Source organism: Neovison vison, chromosome 12 (assembly GCF_020171115.1).
Source record: "Neovison vison isolate M4711 chromosome 12, ASM_NN_V1, whole genome shotgun sequence".
Classification (NCBI taxonomy): Eukaryota; Metazoa; Chordata; class Mammalia; order Carnivora; family Mustelidae; genus Neogale; species Neogale vison.
The window spans coordinates 101,020,600-101,041,732 of NC_058102.1; the positions used below are offsets into that span (position 1 = coordinate 101,020,600).

A 21,133-nucleotide genomic window follows, 5' to 3' on the forward strand; every position below is an offset into this window, starting at 1 on the left:
CAGTGACCCAAGGGAAATAAATGAAGGGGGGCAGTCCTAGGGGTGGGAGAGTCTGGGATCAGGAGCCTCCCCACCCCCGCAAGTGCCACCAGCTGCAGGCCCCAGCTGCTGGGCAGTGATTAGCAAGAAAACTGTTGGCAGAAGCCTAGCATCTCTGGTGTACAGAAAGGAAGAGGATGCTGGGGGGGGCACATGTGGCAGAGCCCAGTGATGAGCTGGGGGATGGAGGGGGTAACTCCTGGGTGTAGGGGACCCTGCATTCCCAAGCTCACCTCAGCTCACATGAGCCCTCCAGCCTTGGGCCTCTTTTCAGGCTAAATCTCCAAAGGATCCTAGTTTCCGACAAGACAGGGATCCTCACTTCTTCCCTCCAGGGACACACTTAATGAATCAGCCCGTTGGCCACCTGGGACCTGAGCCCCATCGCTGGCTGCCCCACCTCCACCCCAGTCTCTCCAAACCCCGCCAGAGCTCAGCCGGTCAAGGAGGCCAGAGACAATTTCCCTTCTTATTATCTGCATTTGCTAGCTCCAAGGAGCCTGAGGAGGGGGAAGGGGGCGAGGGCAGTCAAAGTACAAGTCCTGTGAAGGCCAGGAAACAGGGACTCACCCACACTGAGCAAATGTTTGGAAAGTCACTTATTTTATTAGTGGTCAAAGAGCCTGAGGGTGGGAGGAAGCTAAGTTCTAAGGGAGAGGAGACTGGAAGAGTGTGGGAGAAAGGTCCTCTTCAAGGGCTCTTCAGTCTCTGAGCCCCATCCCCGGGATCAGAGGGGTTGGACAGGAGAATCTCTCACAAACACGGGTGGGCAGGATGGGCACTGGTCCAGGAGAAGAAGCTGCTGTCTCCGCCTTCGGCCCCCACCTCCTCACTATACGGTCACTTCCAGGCCACGGCTCCCTTTCTTCTTGCAGCTTAGCTTGCCATTTCTACCGCCCTCAGGGCCCTGGATGACCTTGACAGTCACACTGCTCTCCTTGAACCTCACTGAGAAACTGGAGGGGGAGCAGGCAGAGGGGCAAAGCTAGTACCCCCATCCCCTCACCCTACTCCCGTATTTTCATGATGGCCTCCCCTCCCCTTCTTGAAGGAAGCGCATCTCTCCTCCCCTTGCATCAGAAGACTCAGGGCCCCAGACAACTTGGGTGGGGAGACTAAGAAGACCTCCGAGGCTTGCCCTGACAGAGTGTGCTTCAGTTTCTGACTACATGGATTTTTCCGGTCACAATGACCAACAGCTTGGTCATCTGCCCCCAAGCTGGCCCTCAGCCCCAGCTCATGGCCTTACTTCTCAGTCACGGTGACTGAAAGCTGCTTCTGTGTGGCATGCAGCACAGCCTGGGACATTCTGGTTAGCAGTTCAATCACATGTTCACTGACCAGCAGGAAGTCCCCCTTGGAGCCCACTGATGATACCTTAGGAAGGGGGAGAAAGAGTGAGGACGGGATTCCTCACTGGGAGCAGCCTGAGAGGAATGGAAGGCCCAGAGTGAGAGGTCTGGGCCCCATCGCCCCCAGCCCACCCCAACTCCATGATGCCCACCGCCTTCTTCAGCCTAAGGGCCTGCAGCCAGGGAGCTCTGATACCTCACTCAGATGTAAGCTGAAAAGCCCATCCTTGAAGCTGGTGACTGACACCCCGGCCACACTGTCCAGCCCAATGACAATTTTGGGCTGGGACTTCTTGGTGTCTATGAGAATCACATGCCCCTTGGTCAAGAGAAGAATTCGGGAGGAAATCTAGGGACAGAAGAGGAAAGTGTGAGGAAAGGCAAGGATGAACCCCCACCCTTCCAACTCTGGAGCAAGCTCCAGGGAGGGGTTCAGGATGCGGGCCTTCACCTTGCCATTGCCACGATTGACCTTCTTCACGGTCTCTGCCATCAGAACAGGCCCATCCGTTCCGTTCGTCAGCTTCTGCAGCTTGGGGTTCCCTTGCAGCCCAATGTAGTCACCACGGAACGGGATGGGGACACTGAGGACACATAGGAGGTACATGGTGGAGACCAGGTCCTTATCACTGACCCCCAAGGCCCTGGGCCTCCCCGCAGTGAGTTCCCCTCTTAGTCCTCCCACGCCCCTTTCCCCATCCTCCACCATATCTTCTCTCTCAGTGGTTCTCAGAGCGTGGGCCACGACCAGCAGCAGCATCCCCTGGGTACTTGTCAGAAAGGCAAATTCTTGGGCCCACAGCCCCAGACCTGCTGAATCAGAAACTCTGAGAATGGGGTGCAGCCATATCTGGGTGTTATTAAGCCTGCCAGGTGGTGCCTACGCACACCCAAGTTTGGGAACCACTGCCCTATCCCACCTGGGAGATGCTCCTTTGCTCATGATGAGACTGACTGTGCGGGGTCTGAGGGGCCCTCACCTCTGGGGGTAGGAAGCCTTCTTGCCCTTGAACAGTTCACTGGCGCAAAGCTTCTGCCTCAGAATCTCTACCTGCTTCGGGGACAGCTGGTCCCGGAATTTCTTGCACTGTGGGGGGAGGGGCAGGGGCTAAGCTCCCGGAGGCAGGGGGCAGGCCTGGGGAGGGTGGATGGGAAGAACACTGAGAAGTGGAGAAGCAGAGAGACAGCAAACAGAACAGGCTCGAGGCACTTCAGAGAGGGCAGGAGCTGGAGGAGCCCTGGGGCCTGAGGGCCTCTGGGGGAGAGGGTTGGAAACAATCAAATGCCAGCCTTAGGAGGGAGGGCTGTATGCCCAGCACACAGCGCAAGGCCTAGTCTAGACAGGTGCTCAGTAGGTATTTCCTGAACGGAAGAACACTGTGCTAAGTGAAATAAGCCAGACATAAAAGGACAAACGTATGACTCTACTTATATGAGGCCCCTAGCACAGTCAAATTCACAGGGAAAGTGGAGTGGACATTCCAGGGGCTGGAGGAGTTGGGAGCGGGGAGTTATTGCTTAATAGGTACAGAGGTTCAGTTTGGGATGATGAAAAAAGTGTGGAGATGGACAGGGTTGATGGTCTTACAATGATGTGAATGTGCTTAATGCCGCCGAACTGTACTTTAAAAATGGTTTAAACGGCCAATTTTGTTATGTATGCTTTTTCACAATTAAAAAAAAGCGGGGGGGGGTGACGGGGAGTGGAAGAGGGAGGCAGACGAGGAAAATCAGGAGGAGGAGGGAAAGAGAAATGAGAGGTGCCGCGCCGGGCCCTGCTCACCTTCCAGCGATAGAAGAGCTGACGCAGCTCCTGGTTAGCTGCGTGGAAGCATCTGTAAGGGGCGGCCGGCCACGTGCTGTCCAGGACGTTGGTTGATGGCAAATTGTCCTTCAGCCCCAGCAGGAACTTCTGTGTCTACGTGGGGAGGGGGCGAGGTTGGGAGTGGAGTGATAAGAAGGAAGTTCTCCCAAGAGGCAAACTCTCCTCTAGATCCTGCCACACAAGAGGAGGGAGGCCCCCCCAGAGCAAGAAGCACCAAGTGGAGTGAGGAGATGGAAGGGAGTCCCCTCCCCGATCTCTTTTTGTGTCAAGTGTAGGCTGGAGGCTGGCCAGTAAGAGTGTGATCGGGAGACTGAAGGGAGGGAAGGGTTGGTTCCAAGCAGAGATTTGCTGCCCAGGGTAGGAGAGGGGAGAGGAACCAAGGTGAAAACTGGCCTCCATGTTTTGACAGTTCGCTCCTGAACCTTCCTGTTGTCTTGGTTCACAATTGCCTCCCGTTGGCCACCACTACCTGCGGGGGCCGCCTCCCCTCCGCTCTGATCAGTCCAGCCCAACACCTCCACTTGGCATTCAAAGTCTTCCACTTAGAGCCCAAGCTCGTGCCACAGGATCCCTGCACTCTGCTGGCACACCTCTCAGACAGGACTCCTTGCCACGCCCTCTGCCCATCCCACGTGTTAGCTCTCTGTGCCTTAGTCCATGCTGCTCTTGGCTCAGCTCTGCCCACTCAGACCCTACCCATCCTTTGAGATGCACCTCCATACCTAAGAAGACTAACATTAATTAGATACACTCATCCAACAGCGATGCATACTCAAATTTCTCCTAACGTCCTTTATAAACTTCTAAAAATGTTCTTTTTAGCTTTGCTTTTATTTTTCCTGTTCTGGGATCCAATCAAGTTTCACCCATGGCATCTGTTTACTCTCCCCAAATAAAGAACAAGGATTCTCAAGTCTTTATATCCGAGGGAGCACCGAGCACCCTGTTTGTTTGTGGGGTAGAATTATTGAAGATATGGAAAATGGCTTGATGTTGGGGTGCCCAGATGGCACCATTGGTGAAGCAGCTGACTCCAGCTCAGGTCATGATCTCGGGGCCTTGAGATCAAGCCCCACATCGGGTTCCTTGCTCAGCTTGGAGTCGGCTTCAGGATATTCTCTCTCTCTCTCTCTCCTTCTGTACCTCCCCTGCCCCCCTCCACCTCACCACCTCACTTGTTCGCACTCTCTTCTTCTAAAATAAATGAATCTTTTTAAAAAGATTAGCTTGGGGGCGCCTGGGTGGTTCAGTGGGTTAAGCCGCTGCCTTCGGCTCAGGTCATGATCTCAGGGTCCTGGGATCGAGTCCCACATCGGGCTCTCTGCTCAGCAGGGAGCCTGCTTCCCTCTCTCTCTCTGCCTGCCTCTCCATCTACTTGTGATCTCTCTGTAAAATAAATACATAAAATCTTTAAAAAAAAAAAAGATTAGCTTGATTTTGAGCACTTCTAAGTTTTCAGAATATTTTTTTAAAGATTTTATTTATTTATTTGACAGAGAGAGATCACAAGTAGGCAGAGAGAGAGAGAAGAAGAAGCAGACTCCCTGCCTGCCAAGCAAAGAGCCGGATACAGGGCTCGATCCCAGGACCCTGGTATCATGACTGGAGCCTAAGGCAGAGGCTTTAACCCACTGAGTCACTCAGGTACCCCAGTTTTCAGAATTTTTATGGAAAATTTTTATTAAGACGTTAGGTTAGAAAAATTAAAATAGGAAAAGGCAGTGTACTCAGTATATTGCTGTAACTCTGCAGGAATTATCCCAGCTCTTTGATATTTCCACCACAAAGGTCTAGCAGCCTTGGTCTAACCGTTACGTTCCCGGTCCTTGGTCAGATCTAGTTTGATTTAATTCAATGAACGTTCCTAAGCATTTCCCACAATCCCCCATGTTCTAACTGATGTGGAATCTCTGAGTATTTTCTCTTTTTAATTATTTTTCTCTAGATCTAGAAAGTCTTGCCTTTCCCCTTACAGCCCTCCTGCCCTGGGTAGGCCGGGGACCGTGTGGGGAGACAGTCTTAGGCAGGCATTGAAACTCTGGAGTCCAACAGTGTGTATCCCAGCTCTCTTGCCCTTACCACCTGCAGGACCCCTCACGAGTTAGTCAGCCTTTCTGGGCCTACCAAACACAGGAAAGAAAAGGGTCTACCTCAAGAATTTTGACAGCATTCAAGTCAATTCATGTAAAGGGCCTAGGGCATAGTAAGTATTCAAAAAATAGGGGGCACCTGGGCGGCTCAGTGGGTTAAGCCTCTGCCTTCAGCTCAGGTCATGATCTCAGGGTCCTGGGATCGAGTCCCGCATCGGGCTCTCTGCTCAGCAGGGAGCCTGCTTCCTCCCCTCTCTCTCTGCCTGCCTCTCTGCCTACTTGTAATCTCTCTCTCTGTGTCAAATAAATAAATAAAATCTTTAAAAAAAATAGTAGGTATTCACATTAGTTACAGGCAAAGCAATAGCAAAATACAAACTCGTCAGAAACACTGAAGGAATCCATGCCGTCTGGCCCTGTACACATGCTTCTGTAGGGGCTGTGGTTCACTGAAATACTGGTCTAAACCTAGCAGCTGCTGGGGTGACATTCAGCAGATGCCTGATAATATGCAGATAAAAGAAAAGTAGAAGAGGGGCCAGTCAGGAGATAAGAGTTGAATCAGATTACTGGCCTCAGGGATGCAGCGAGAGAGCACGTACTCTAGGAAAGCAGACAGTCTGGGGCCATCGTGATGGAGCCCCCCGGGGGCAGGAGAACGAGGACACAGCAAAGGCTCAGGGAGACAGGGAAGAAGCCCAGTAAGGATCCCACCTCTCCAACAACAAAGGGGAGCTCCAATGAGTGTATCCCAGAAGCATAATTAGTAAGAGTCCTAACTGTCAAAAATGGAATCAGCAGAGGTCAACTCTGCTTTACCCCAGCCCTCTGTCCAACATGTCCTGCTCTCCGTCCCTCTCTCTGGCTTTTTGCAAGGTGTCGCTGGAAGTGCTGCTCTCTTCCTGTCTGCTTTCCCTTGCCGCTCCTCAGAAGCACCATTGTTGTTGGATGGACGTCTCTGGAAAACACCCTCCTCTGTCCACCTTCCTCTCCCTGGAAGCTGCCCAGAGTTTGAATGTCCTGGCTTCTTCCTGCCACCTGGACCCAGATCCTCCAGAATTAAGATCTCTCCTGAGATTTAATTTTGGACTCACTTGCTATGGTTTCAGAAGATGTGGAAGGGAGGATTCCTCCACTTTCACCCCAACCCTAAGATGGATCTTGGAAGGCTGAGTTAGTTAGCCCTATGTGTGTCCTCATGGTGCTCTTCCAGAAGGCCCAGCCTCTTCCACGGCTGTTAACCACACAGCCCATCTCTTCCTGAGCCTATTCACCACGGATCAGTCAGTGAGTGTGCTGGGAGCCCTTCTGGCCACAAGGTTGCCAGCCGTGTCCGCTCAGGCCAGAACGCCCTCCCATTCTGTCCCTGGGCCCTGGGACACTGGAGCCTGCTTCCTGCTGCTGGCTGCCCCACTGTCTTTTACCCCTTGACTTCAACACTAAGTAGGAGCAGATGGAAGAAGCCCGTTGGGGGGCAAGCCTTGAGTCACCTCTTTTCAAACCACTCATCTTCCTTTTCCAAACCTGTGCCCTCCCCACAACCCTCCACCTTCCACCCCCGAACCCACCACTTACTATGCTCTTATAGATGAAATTTGACAATGTGAGGGCAGCCCCTGACCGGAAGTACTTTCGATAATCCTTGCGGGCCTGGCAGGGACATAGGAGAAAGGAGTCAAAGTAAAAGAGAGACAGTTAGACCTAGAGGACAGAAGACAGATCTAGAAGAGGTTCTATGTAAGATAGAGCTGCGACTATGCTGCAGGGAGAGGCAGACGTGTTGGCCAAGAGGAGGGCCCTCCAAGCAACTGGCAGAGCTCTGTTACCAAGTCAGGGACACACCCCTGCACACAGACACATCCCCCTGCCCGCGGCCACCCTCCCAGACCCACGGCAGCAGACCGCACAACCCCGCAGGTGCAGACCTGACCTCACAACGCACTCCCTGCTCCACTTTCTGCCCTGCACTTGGCACAGTCAGGGAGAAAGCAGGTGGGGAAGGACCTGTGTGTGGGGAGGAGGCCCCTCTGCCCTTCCTGGTTACCTTCCACCCTCTCACAAAAGCCTGGATCAGCAATACCGATGCCTTTATCTTCCCGTATTGTTTCTTTTGCTGCAGAAAACAACAGGACTGTTAGAAAGAAACTCCATCTTCTGAACCAGCTGTCCCGCTTCCCATTCTCTTATAAGAGCCAGGGGGTGACCCCTGGGGAGGGTGGTGATAAGCGGTACCCTGCTGCCCCGAAACCAGGCGGAGATGACGATCTGACTCTTGCGCATGAGCTGGTAGTGGGCCCGGCAGCGCCAGCCCCGGTAGGTCTTCTGGATGAGCGTAGCGAGCTGCTGCAGGCGCAGGCGCCGCTGCTCCTCCAGGAAGAACAGCTGTGGAGAGTGGAGGGGGGGTGGCGAAAGGCTGGCCTGGTGGCATCCAGGGCACCTGGTCTTCCCAGCCAGTGGTGTCCTCATTGCTCAGTCACTCCCCGGGCACCTACTGAACTCTGTCTCAGGCCTATGCTAGGTTTGGACGATTGGACACAAGGGGCGCATCCCCGGGACCCCCAGGAGTCCCACCCCAGCCAGAGGCACTCGGAGTGGGCTGTGCAGGCCCCTATCTGCCAGGGCTCAGGACCGGGGCGTAGCCCAAGGATTCAGGTCCCAGGCATGAAGTCCCGGCTGAGAGCAGACTACCTCACCCACCATCCGTCCCTAGTTACGGATGCTTCCCTAAAGCCCGGCCTCTCACTGTGGGGCTCTCCAACCCGGCTGCCTCCCACCCCCTGCCAAACACAAGTGCCTCCTCCTACTCACAGTCTTGGGGCTTCTAATGAAGATCTTCGTCTTCCCAAAGGCCAGCTCCTCTGAGGACAAGCTCAGCTCCTCCACGACCTTCTCAACCCCCTCCCTACAGGAACAGATGGGGAAAGCTGCCCAGGCACATCCCAGGGAGGGTCTTCTTTTACCTTTCCCCAACTCCCTCTACCCAGGGAGAAGAGCTCCGGGCTTGCACAGATTTCAGAGCCCCTGAAAAGTGAGAATTCATTTCCCCAAGTATCCATTCATGGACCTTTGGGGATTTCCACTGTCTGCTCCCTCCCGGGCCCAGATGGTCCTTGGCTGCCCTTCCCTGCTCCCCTGTCTCCCCCAGGGGTCTTACCGGTCTTCCCCATTCCAGCGAGGCCAGGTGCTCCGGCTCAGCAATCGATATCTTTCCAGGAAGGGCCCGTACCTCTGGCGGTAGGCATAACCCGCCCGTCGCACCCGCACGTTCTCCAGCAGTCCCAGGTACCGAGTCTGGACGGCCACCAGCTCCGATGAGAACTGACCTTGCTGCTGATGCTCATTGGGCTTTATACACCTTGGGGTGGAGGGGTGCAAGGCACAGGCTTCAGGAGCTTCACCTTCGCAAGTGTGACCCATTCTGGTCTCCAGAACCCTGTTCTGCACACATTCCCCCGAGTAGAAACATTTCAGAGGAAGTGAGCACACTGGCCTTCCCAGCTTCACTCACTGAAGCACGGTTCCTACCAAAGTCTGATGCTCTCCCTGCTCCAGGACTCTCAGCAACTCATCTGACTTTGTTTTTTATGAGGGAGGGGCCTCTGACACCCCTATTCTGGAGATTCCCCCCCAATAGGACATTGTGCATGGACACTACATGTGTCATCACATACAGTGCATTTCCCTATGTGCCCAGCATGTCACCTGATGTAGTTGGGGTTTTTGGAATACAGGTTCTTCATGAGTATGGCCACAGAATTCTTGAACTGGGCCCCAGCAGTTGGGGGGCGTTTGAGAGATGCCTGCTTGGGATCTCCCTCAGGGAACAAGGACCGAAGGAGAGGGTGCCGGGCCTTCCACATGGCCTCGGACAAGTCCCGGAAGAGTAGGTCATTGTTCTTATCAATGAAGCTGTTCACGTTGTAAGTCACCTGTAGAGAAACAGCTGTTGGTCTGGAGGGCCCATGACCTTGTCCCAGCAACTGGTGCTCCCAGTCTCTCAGCATGACGTATTCCCAGATCTCATCTCCCTGTAGTTTCTCCCCCATTGCCTTTCACCCACGCCCAGCCCTGGTCTCTACCCTCCAGCCCTGCCATGTCACCTTGCCCGCATAGTGGCAGATACGGAAGCTGCTGAGGCCCATGGTGTGGTCATACTGGCGCTGGGCGTTCTGGGTGACTTTGCTCTCATAGTGATTGTGCTTGGAGAAGAGCTGGTTCAGCTTCGCTAGGAAAGTGGCGTCACTGACCACCCCAGGCCGTAGGCACTCCTCGTCCAGCATGGCCAGGATGCCTCGCTGATTCTGGTCAGGGAAACAAGATCAGCCCAGCCTAGGCCAGGGCCTCCAAAATGTCCACATCCTCACTGCTGACCCTCTGCCCCTCATCCTTTGTCTTGTTTACCATCTTTACCAAGTGGGGCAGGGAAAGGCAGGTGGGAGAGACAGGGCAAGGATATTCAGGCAGTCTGGAAGAGGAAGGAGGTCTCAGAGATGAGAGAAGAATAACTCACATGCTCAATGAGGTTGCAGATAATGCCATTATCAAAGTAGTCCACCTTTGTCCACGGTATGCCCTGGCAAGAGGTAATGCGACAGGTCACAGGAGCAGATCCAAGACAAGTCTCCGAAGACCTCATAGGACTCAGGCTCCCTTCAACCCACCCCACAAAGGACTCAGAAAGCCCCATAGTTAAGGGGGTGCTTGGTGTGATTTCTGTTTAGGTCCCCATCCCTCCAAGGTTTTGATGGAGAATTTGTGGGGTGGGTGGCTGGACACGTGGGAAGACCCAAAGCAGCTGTGAGGGACAGGGAAATGCTTCAGAGTGCCCTATAGGCACTGTGGGCTGGAGAGGGAGGTGTCGTATGTTGAGTGAAGGCTGGGCTAGGGGTTACCCCACTGTGGCAGTAGGGAAGGGTCCCCGAGTATGTGGAAGAGGGAATGGCTACGCTGCTCTCACAAAAACCTATAAGCCAAAGTGCCCAAGCCACCTTCATCAAATAGCAGACCTAACTTAATACATCTTCAAAGACTTACATCAGTGCTTCCTGAACTTGGATCGCAGTCATCTGGAGGGCTTGGGAAAACAGACTGCTGGACCTCACCCCCAGGCTTTCCGACTTAGCATGTCTGGGACAGAGCCCAGGAATCTGCCTTTCTAACACCTGATGCTCCTAGTTTGAGAACCACTAATCTACCTGATACTTTGGGATTGTGTAGTTTTTGTTTTTGTTTTTGTTTTTTAAAGCAAGAATGGGGGTACCTCGGTGGCTCTGTCAGTTAAGCTTCTGACTCTTGATTTCAGCTCAGGTCTTGATTTCGGGGTCACTTGTTCTGTGCTCAGTGTGACGTCTGCTCGAGATTCTCTCTCCCTCTGCCCTCCTCCCCCCAGCCCCCCACACACGTGCACACTCTCTCTCTCAAATAAATAAATAAAATCTTTTTAAAAAAAGATTTATTTATTTGAGAGAGAGAGAGAGAAAGTGAGAGCAGGAATAGGGCAGAGGGAGAAGGAGAAGCAGACTCCCTATTGAGCAGGGAGCCCAACACAGGGCTCGATCATGACCTGCACCAAAGGCAGACACCCAATCGACTGAGCCACCCAGGCGCACCAGTAAATAAATCTTTTTTTAACAAAGGCAAGAATGGTACAGAAGAAGACCCAAAGATAATTGCTCCCCACTTGATAATTGCTCCCCAGCCATCAGGTGTGGCTCCTGATTCCAGGGCCACACCTCCCAGGCTCAGGCCATTCCCGGGTATGGGCATGTGGCAGGGGAACACAAGCCTCTCTCTCTTTTTAGGGATCCTTAGGGAATCACAGATCTTTAGGGAACGCGTAGTGGAATTAAGTAGAGTTGCCCTCATACTTCATCCCCAATATGCCTTCCCCAACTAGTTAAATGAAGTATGAGATCCTTAAAATCCTAGTAGCAATAAAGATGCTTCTTTGTTTACCGATACAGAAAGATCTCTTGTCAACTGATGAGAGCACGATGTGCAGCAGATTGTATTCACTGCCATTTGAATAAATTCTGTGGGCAAATGTACTTATAGATTTGCTTGATTACATATAAAAGACCTGTGAAAAGAGGGCCCCTTCAGTTGGCTGTAGATGGTAGGAGTTCTAGGAAGCTGGGGACAAGCTGGGAGGGAGCTGAGCTCTTCTTTATGAGCTTTTTAAAGAAGTTTTTGAATTTCGAAGCATGGGAATGTGTTCTCTATTTGATCATTAAATTTTTAAAATAAAAATATACAAAACAACTAAGAAAAAAAATAAAACCTTTCCCACACATTGTGGCCACATTGCCTGAAATTCTGCCACAGCGGATCCCTGACGGCTCCTGGGCAGCATCCCTGGGAGGGTTTTGACGAGTGAGACTCTCAGCCATTCACACTTTGGGGTGGGTTAGCTCAATCAGATAGCTTTTCTCACACCTAGCCACAGAAAACAAGGGTTCTGGGCAAACAGGGGAAGGAGTGTGGAAATGTTGAGCCATGGGGCACTTCTGGGGAGGAAGTCTGGGATCAGAGTGCCACAAGAGGGGAGAGTGACATCAGCCAGGGCCCCAGGAGACAGAGAATTCTGAGATGTTAAAGAAAAGCACCAAAAGGGATGTGGTAGGGTGATGAGGACAGGAGAAATGGCCCTTCTAAATCTGGTTCACAGTGCGCTGCAGGCCACGCACAGTTGTCACCGCACCCGCGTGAGGTCTCCCCACACACACCCCTCCATCCCTCTGCCCCTTCCCTGCATGGCCTGGGGTGGGGCGCAGGGGGCCTGGGGGATGGAGAGCAAAAACCAGGGCTTCTCGGAAATGCTGGACTGCACCTGTGCAAGGGAAACTTGTTGTCCTTTGTGTTCCCATCTGGGGACAAGTGAGAGGAAATTGTGATGGGGGAAAAGGACAGATCGGGCACGTGCCCAGAAGCAATTTCCGAGAGGGTAAGCAGGGGAAGGCTCGGCGTACCTCCCTCTCATACTCCTCTTGCTCCTCTTTCAGCGTCATCTCGATGAACACCTGCTGCAGCTTCTCGTTGCAGTAGTTGATCACAAACTGCTCGAAGCTATTATCCTGAGGGAGGGGCCCCGGGCAGAAAGGGAGCCGCTCAGCCCAAGTCCCTTTCTGCCTCTCGGCCCTACGCCTCCCCTCTCACCACCCCCTCCCTAGCCCCGAGTCTACGTGCCCCAAACACGGGGGAAGCAGGGTGCTGTAGTTGGGCAAAACTCACTCACCTCTAAAATTTCAAAGCCATAGATATCCAGGACCCCCATTACCTTCTTCTTCTCCCCAGTGCCCACCTGAAGAGGAGGAAAAGAGAAGTCTGAGGATGGGCCTCCTCTGCAAACCAGGCCAGGCCCTTCTGGGGCAGAGGCAACTGGAGCAGAGGGTGAACAGAACTCAGGTGAGCTTGACCATGCTGGGAGAGGACTGCTGTGATGTTAGCCTCCTTCCTCCTCTGCATGGTAGAGGACAAGTAGAGGGAGGGAGGGAGGGAGGAAGGGAGATGTGAACAGATTCTAGGCTGGTGCTCCCAGGGAATGAGGCAGGAAGACGATAAGATCCTCTCTGGACAATAGCCATCTCTTAGATTTGTAAGGCATTTTACAAAAAAGTCTACGTTCTTACTTCAAGAAACCTCACAATAACCCTAGAAGGTGTGATTATTCCCATTTTACAGATGAACAAATCAAATTTCAAAAGAGCTAAACATTTACTCAAACCTAGATATAAATCCTATTTTTCTCAGCTGCCTTTCAGTAATAGCTTCTGAATTGATGGCATTTTCATGTACAAAAAGCTTTGAATAGGGGCGCCTGGGTGGCTCAGTGGGTTAAAGCCTCTGCCTTCGGCTCAGGTCATGATCTCAGGGTCCTGGGATCGAGCCCCGCGTCGGGCTCTCTGCTCCGCGGGGAGCCTGCTTTCTCCTCTCTCTCTGCCTGCCTCTCTGCCTACTTGTGATTTCTCTCTGTCAGATAAAAAAAAAAAAAAAAAGCTTTGAATACTAGCTCCATTTTGATCCAATTCACATTCCATAAAATTTACCCTTTAAAGGTGTATGATTCAGTGCTTTTTTTTTTGTTATATTCAAAAGGTATATGACCATCCCCACTACCTCATTCCAGAACATTTTCATCAGCCCCAAGAGAAATCTTGTACCCACACCCATTAGCAGACACTCCCCCCTTCTCCTCCATCCACTCCAATCCCCTGCTAAACATCAATCTGCTTCCCATCTCCATGGATTTGCCTATTCTGGACATTTTGTATAAATGGAATCATACAAAATGTGACCTTTTGTGTCTGGCTTCTTCCACTTGAATGTTTTCAAGATTTGTCCATGCTGAGCATGAATCAGTACTTCGTTCCTTCTTAATATCCCACTGTATGAATATACCACATTTTGTTTATCCACTCATCAACTGATGGACATTGGAGTCGTTTCCACTTTTGGGGTTGTATGAATAATGCCTCTCTGAACTTTTGGGTACAGGTTTTTATGTGGACATCTGTTTTCAAATCTCTTGGATCTCTATCTGGGAGTGGAATTTCTGGGTTATATGGTAACCATGTACGTAATTTTATCCAGTCCTCACTAAGCCCTGTGAAGCAGGTAGCCATTTGTGTCCAATTTTCCAGATCAGGAAAATGAGGCTCAGAATCTCTGTGAAACGAAAAGGCCACGCAGGCAGTAAATAGGGGATCCAGAGAGTCAAACCCAAAAACTAGAGATGTTTCCACAACAACACACTACTGGAAGGAACTGAACCCTATGCTTTGTCCTTCTTCCTCTGCTCGTCTCAGAACCTGAAGTATGGGGATGGTGACCAGGGCAAGAAAGGTGAGGCAGACAGGAGAGTGTTGGGAGCAGAGAGCCACCTCTCACCTTGATGCTCTCATTGATTCGATTCACGATCCAGTTGAAGAGGCGGCTGTAGATATTCTTGGCCAGAGCATCGCGAGCGTACTGAGCCTGCGGGCAGGGCCAGCTGGTTAGGGGAGTAGTCACAGAAGAGTCCCCAGATCAGACTCACCCCATAGGGCCCTTACCTGAATGACATTCAGTGCAGTGACCACCTTTTCTTTGGCAGTTTTCATGGTCCTTGAGCACAAAGCTTTCTCTAGTTCCTCTGATTTCAAACCCATCATTTCCCCAATCTCCTGAATTCCTGGAGTGAGGAGGAAAACACAACATGGCCTGAAAAGAGGGCTTTCCTCCCAAGGAAAGAGGGCTGAGAAGTGACACTGCTGGGAGACAGGTGTCCCTGGGTCTTGCTGGGGATATCCTTATAGCCCATCCAGAACACAGCCCAGGAGGAATTTCTGGGGAGGAGGAGGAGGACAGAGGGAGCTCTGGACACTTTGAATGCATTCTCCACTTCAATAGGACAGTCTCCCGAAATGCTTTGTAAAAACTCCCCTGAGATTCAGAGAGGTCCCAGAATCTAGATCTAACGAACTTCATAACCTCATTCCAAAGTTTCTCACTGGGAATCTCCATCAGTGTGTTTAGGGAAGAGCTCGGGAATGGGCAGAGTGGGACTGAGTCAGAGTGAAGTCAGTGACATGGGAGTTGGTGGAAGAACAGAAATCATAGTAGAAGATTCGGGAGCCGCTTGGGGTTACCAGCAGGGCAATGCAGACCTCTCCCATCCCGAATGCCACTTGCTGATATCCCATTGGCCTGGAACTCATCTGCCAGCTCCACATTCCCCAGCTTCAGCACGAGGGCCGTCACCTCAAGCACCTGATGAATCTCCTCCTCCGAGAACCCAATCACAGTCATTGCACTCTTGAGGAGAGAGCAGAAATCAGCAGCTGAACGGTGGTGGCAGTTCAATGCGTCCCTTCTCAAAGCCAAAGCCCGGGCTCAGGGGCTGACCTAAGGGCCCACCCCGGGCACCCACCTGTACGGCCTTGAAGTTGGAGGTGTCGTCCATGCCATCCACTCTGGACACTTTCTGGTTTAGGTAGGTGTAGCCACTTGTGTCCCGCTCAAGCTTCAGGGCCTCTGGGAGGGCCAGTGAGAGGGAAGAGGGTTAGTACGCAGGCTCTCAGGAGGCTTTTGGCCTTGACTCTCACAGCCCCTGACCTAGTTTGGTATACTCATTAATTCAAAGGAGCCATTTTTGTTTTAGACTTTTCCCCTGCCTCCTTTGTTTGGGGATCACTAATTCCCAAGAGAATCTATTTTAAGCAGTATTTAGGGTTTGGGCGTTCTTAATCCAACTTTTATGATTTTATTTCTTTCTAACTTTTATGAAAGAAAAGACTCACTCCATTCCTCGTCTCACCCTCAGAGATCTAAACAGTGAAAACAAGCAAACTCTCCATCCTGCTCAGTTCTCAGTATCTCTGAGAGGACAAGGGTGAGGAAAGAAGGGTGAGCACCTATGTCCCACCCACTCCAAGCCTCAACACCTCACCTAGGCCAGAGTTGGCCCATTCATTATTCGTTCATTCAGCACAAACGAAGTGTCAGATGCTCTGTTCCCCAAACCTGACCCCTCTTCTGGATGCTTCTCTCTGACGTGGGGCTGAGCCAAAAGTCTCTCTTCTGTTCCTCCCATGGTGAGCCTCTATCCCAGCCCGCAACATATGGGCTAAGTTTTGTTTTCTTCTGTCTCTCCCACAAATGAACAACTTGTGCGTTGGGACTGTGTTTTTCATCTTCATATCCTGTGTGCCTGGCTGCCATATACAAACTTTTTTCTTAAGAAGAAATGAATCAAGGGAATGGTCAAAGCTGTTCACCTGAGGTGGGAAGGAGTAGGTTAGGCATGGAGCTTGAAAGATACCAATTAGCTATTATTTACCCGATCTGAGAATCAGGGAATATTTCTCAAACCAGAGTGTAAGGGCAGCTTCCCCTGAGATACAAATTTTGAAACAGGAACCTGCTAAAGAGGGGTGTCTGGACAAAGAATGAGTCAGAAAGGCCCTGGGATGATGACACCAGGGAGGCCCTGTCCAGCCTTGACTTCAATCAATCGTTGAACCAACCAGAACAGGCCACTAGTGCCTATGATTCAGACAACCCGAATACAACCAAGACTATGGGGCCAGGAAGGAAGTATGTGAGCTATAGGGGCTCTTGAACCAGGGAGACCTCCACAAGGGGTAAGGAGAGAGTCACAAGTCCAGTGGAGAACAACCAGAAACCAAAAGGGTAGGTCCTTGGGGGCCAGACACCCACAATGCCCACAGCTAGAGGCTGGATTGGGAGGCAAACACTGGCAAGGCCTGAAGTCCCACCAGACTCCATGGTGCTCCCCACCCAGAGCCACCTCTGGCCGATCTAGCAACCAGGGCTCCCCTGGACAAGGCAGGGTACTCCATGACTAGTGCTCTGACAGCCTCCAGCACAGGCCTGTGACACTGATCACACTATATTTTGCTGTGTTCCTGCTCAAATAGCTGTCATCCCTGGGAGACTGTAAGTTCTTGAGGACAGGGTCCATGTCATCTTACTCAACTCTGCACCACTAGAAGCCAGCACCGTGTTCGAGCACAGTAGGTATTCAAGAGATGTTTGATGAATGAATAAGTGAAACCTCCATAAAACCATCTAAGAAGAGTAAATCAAGGACAGGGCCTGGGTGAGGCAGATGTAGACCCAGAACAGCTTCTACTACAGCTCATCAAACATTCTTGAACCCTTAGAATATCTTGCCGGATTTTCTGCTGAGCTATCGATAAAGCCCCTTACACTGAAGATAGGAAAGGATGATAGATGGAAGTAAGTGTTCCATTTTTGAAGCCGTCCTGGGGAAGCAGGAACCGAAGCAGGACAGAGGAATAAGAGGCCAGAAGGTTTATTCCTAGCAATACAATCCCAGAAAAAGAAGAGAACACAGAGGTCAGGAGATTGCTCCCAGCAACGAGTGGCTGAGATTCCACAACGAGTGGCTGAGATTCAGAGCGAGGAACGCAGGGAGAAGAAGCCTGAGGGCTGCAGGAGCCCAGAGGAGATGGAATGGAAGTTGGGCTCTTCGGCCTTGTCTCTGGGACAGACACATACTCAACAGATGGGCATCTGCTCCGGCCAGTAGCTGATAGAAGATGTGGAAGTTCCTTTCTCCTTCAAGCTGCTTCACCACTCGGGATTTCTCCAGCAGATCTGGCAGCAGATTAGAAAATAACATCCTGAGGGGCTGGGAGATGCCACAGCTTCCCTCTAGGTCGGCCCTCATCACTGGTGTTCTGAGGACTTGGGCAGTCTCAGTGGCCAACTATTCCTTCCTAAGGTAGCAAATCAGCAGAAAGGGACACCATGGGGTGGGGAGGAAAGAGAGGTGGTGAGCAGAATGGGGATTCATGTTCGGGGAGCCTGGGTTCAGTCAGTTAAGAGGTTGCCTTCAACTCAGGGCGTAATCTCAGGGTCCTGGGATCGAGTCCCACCTGCTCAGCAAGGAGTCTGCTTCTCTCTCTCCCTCTGCCCCTGCCCCCAGCTTGTGCATTCTCTCTCTCTCTCTCAAATAAAAAAAAAAATAAAATCTTAAAAAAAGAAAAAAAAGAATGGGGAGACACGTACAGTTTGTGATGACGCCACCAAGGGGGGATCCCTTGAAGTCGAACTCGATATCCATGTATTTTCCCTTCAGAGACCAGAGAGAGAGAGAGAGAGACTTTGCTTCCTCCTCTTCTCACCACCCTGTCCGGCAGGGGTCTGTGCCTCATTCCTCCATCTCAAGCCCCCACACCCTCTCCTCCCAGGCCAGGGAGATGGTCACTCACAAATCGAGAGGAGTTGTTGTTGCGAATGGTCTTGGCATTGCCAAAAGCTGCAGAGATGGGGAGAGGGGAGGGGAGGTGACTGAGGGGAGGAGAGGGCCTCTTGAGAAGGGGAAGGAGGAAGGTCTTCCAGCCATCATGCCAATCCCGGATTTTTCAGGGTGAACAAGAACGGGGTAAGAGGGTGTAGGGCTAAGTGTCTCTGGGGCCCGTGGGGAGGGGATGCGGGGGCAGAGAAGGCAGAGACCGGAATCCTCACCCTCCAGCACCGGGTTTGACTGAAGCAGCTGCTCCTTCACAGAGTTCACCTGCTCCCCTTTCCCACAGACAGCCGCCACATAGGACATCACCAGCTTGCTAGCCTCTGTGTGAGGGAAACCTTCACGTGGATCCCCACCTCCCCCTTAACTCCCCTCAAGTCCAGCACCTCACACCCCTCAGAAGCAGAAAAGCCGGGGAGGGATTCCTGGGGTGGGGCAGGGCCAGGCCTGGCTGGGAAAGAGATGAGCGGGGAGCTGGAGCAGTGACTCCACGCCCCCTCCCCCCAACCCCCAGCCAAGGCCCTCACCCGTCTTGCCGGATCCGCTCTCGCCCGTGATGAGGATGCACTGGTCTCGGTCTCGGTCCCTCAGTGACTGGTATGCCACGTTTGCCAAAGCATAGCTTCGGCGGGGAGGAAGCAGGTGAGGACTAAGGTGAGGCTAATCCAAGACCCCATCTTTCTCTCCATCTCCAGCCCCCACAGTCATCTGCCCTCCTCACTTGGATTAGACTGAGCAAGGGATAGGTCTAGGAAGGGGCTTCCTGGGACCGGGGTGGGTGAGGGGTGGGGAAGCTCAGAGCCTCCTTCAGGAGAAAGGATAGAGGAAATCAGGGTGTCTCGCTCTCAGGAAGTGGGGGCCCTGTCAGCCTTCCCTCGGTCCCTTTACTTACATATGGGGCTTCAGCTCATAGAAGGTATAGTCCCGGTATTTGGCAATGAACTCCAGGCCATAGATGGGCAGCTGTTGGTAGGGATTCACTGAGATCAACACATTACCAATGTAGGTCTGGAGGCAAAAAAAAAGGAAAGAGGATGAGCAGGGCTGGGGTAGGGGATGCTGGGAGGGGTAGTGGGAGCACAGGACAGTTCTGGCCACACCCCCGCAGCCAGGGGCACCCACACGCACTCACATAAATCTCCTTCTTTTCATAGCGCAGCTGGAGGTTCCTGAGCAGAGGCTCCTGTTCCAGGGGTTCCAGGAGCACCAGGTCCTCCACCCCCACAGAGCCTTCCAGTAGAGTCATGTCCAGAGGGGCTGCTGGTCCTGGGAATAAGGGGATCAGTTGGCTGAAGTCTGCTCAGCTTTAGGGGCCAGTAACGGTGTGAGGGGAAGAGGGCAGGAGCTAAGAGAGCCTCCCCTCCAGCTCCTGGCCATAGAGACCATCCTCAACCCAGGGAGGCCTCTGGACTAGCCCAAGCTAACTGTGGGAAGCTGTGAGAACGCTCGCCAAGTGGGGAGAATCCCCTGCTCCCTGGGCCAGGGCTGGTGGGGGTGCAGCAGGCATGGGACAGGACCACCTGCCTTTGACTGGGGTAAGGAAGGCACCCAGCAGGCAGCAACCAACCCCAGGGGAGCACGGCTGTGCTTCCAGGAGAGCAGCCTGGGGAGGAATGGTAGGCTCTGAAAGCTCACTCCCTGCCTGTCCACCCCCAGCACGGAGACCCTGGCCAGGGTCCAGCCTCTCGGACCCTCTGCCCCCAGTTCTCCTTCTCACCTCCTACCTCTTGCAACCTCTAGTTCAGTCACCCAGCCCACTCACACTGAGTGCAAACATCCTTGCGCAGGTCCCTCTCATGGCGACGGTGAGATTCACCTTCTTCTTCTTTTTTTTTTTTTCTCAGATTTTATTTATTTATTTGACAGATAGAGATCACAAGTAGGCAGAGAGGCAGACAGAGAGAGAGGGGGAAGCAGGCTCCCTGCTGTGCAGAGAGCCTGATGCAGGGCTCGATCCCAGGACCCTGGGATCATGACCTGAGCTGAAGGCAGAAGCTTTAACCCACTGAGCCACCCAGGCACCCTGAGATTCACCTTCTAAATGGGGGCCAGATGAGATGATTGGCGAGTTAGAGGACATGACTTAGAGGAGTTCCTCCAGCAAAGATTAGAACACCTTAAACAAAAGTGAGGTTGGTTTCTCCCACATCAATTAGCTGTCATGATCCCTCCATGTGCCTCCATGGCTATCTCTGTTTCTATCTCCGGCTTTTACACCCATTGCTGTAAGCTTCCGGCATGGACTTTGCCCCAGAGGGACACTCCCAGCTTTTTAGTAGCTGGTAGGAGTGGGCAAGGAGGAGCAGAGTTATTGTGGGGCTCCGCACACAGTGAGCACATGGCATGGGCAACCTCGAGAGGAAGCCCGCCCTCCTGGGTCTTTCCTGCGGGGCCAAGTAGGTGGGGTGGCCTGGCGCAGGACAGAATCATTAGTACAATGGTCAGGGCTACTCCCTAACAGGAATAAAAAAGCCACATCCTCCTAGTCTCCAGCAATGCTGAACCTGGGCGGGGGAGGGAAGGGAGGCAGAGATGGAAGGTGGGGCGGGAGGAGAATGCAGGCTGCCTTCAGCCTTCGCTCTGCTTTCCCCAAGTTTCAGAAAATGAGAGCGCTTGTCACTTCCTGGAAGGACACAACTGCAAGAGAGCAGTAATCATGACAAAAGCAATCTCTAACAATCAGATACCGCAAGCCAGGCAGGGCTCCAAACCCTACATACACGAATTCATTTGATGCTTACAAACGATATCCCCATGAAATAGGTACTATTATTATCCCACATTTTTCACATTAAAAAATAAAAGTTTTTAAGTAACTTGGCAGGCAGGGGTGAGCAGGAGAAGTGGGGCTGGAGGAAGGCATCTTCTTTGGATTTGGATTGGAGGGGGAGTGGGAATGTGATGGGTTGGGGGGGGAGGGGAAAAAGGAAGCTGTCCCCAGATAGGGCACCCCTAGATGGGCAGAGCAGTGACAGGCCAAAGCAAGACTCACCGAACACTGGAACTAGGGTATAACTTCAGTGTCTCTTGGAGAATGGTGAATGAAATCCCA

At 52.4% G+C, this 21,133-nt stretch overlaps 1 protein-coding gene across 1 annotated transcript; it reads right to left on the bottom strand.

The window, feature by feature from the left end:
* Positions 1 to 680: 680 nt before the first annotated feature.
* MYO1A (myosin IA) lies at positions 681 to 19,883 on the bottom strand. The gene is made up of 28 exons (XM_044226576.1): positions 19,844 to 19,883; positions 19,214 to 19,347; positions 18,974 to 19,089; positions 18,609 to 18,703; positions 18,300 to 18,404; positions 18,044 to 18,090; positions 17,841 to 17,904; positions 17,328 to 17,426; positions 15,214 to 15,317; positions 14,951 to 15,098; positions 14,357 to 14,475; positions 14,193 to 14,279; positions 12,541 to 12,606; positions 12,275 to 12,379; positions 9,817 to 9,879; positions 9,407 to 9,607; positions 9,009 to 9,235; positions 8,461 to 8,661; positions 8,115 to 8,208; positions 7,539 to 7,688; positions 7,351 to 7,419; positions 6,882 to 6,956; positions 3,175 to 3,309; positions 2,372 to 2,478; positions 1,843 to 1,975; positions 1,588 to 1,740; positions 1,289 to 1,416; positions 681 to 995 (listed from the first exon to the last, which is right to left on the bottom strand). Exons 2-28 carry the CDS (start codon positions 19,325 to 19,327, stop codon positions 872 to 874), a joined length of 3,129 nt encoding a protein of 1,042 aa, XP_044082511.1. The 5' UTR covers positions 19,328 to 19,347; positions 19,844 to 19,883; the 3' UTR covers positions 681 to 871.
* Between the last annotated feature and the right edge of the window lie 1,250 nt (positions 19,884 to 21,133).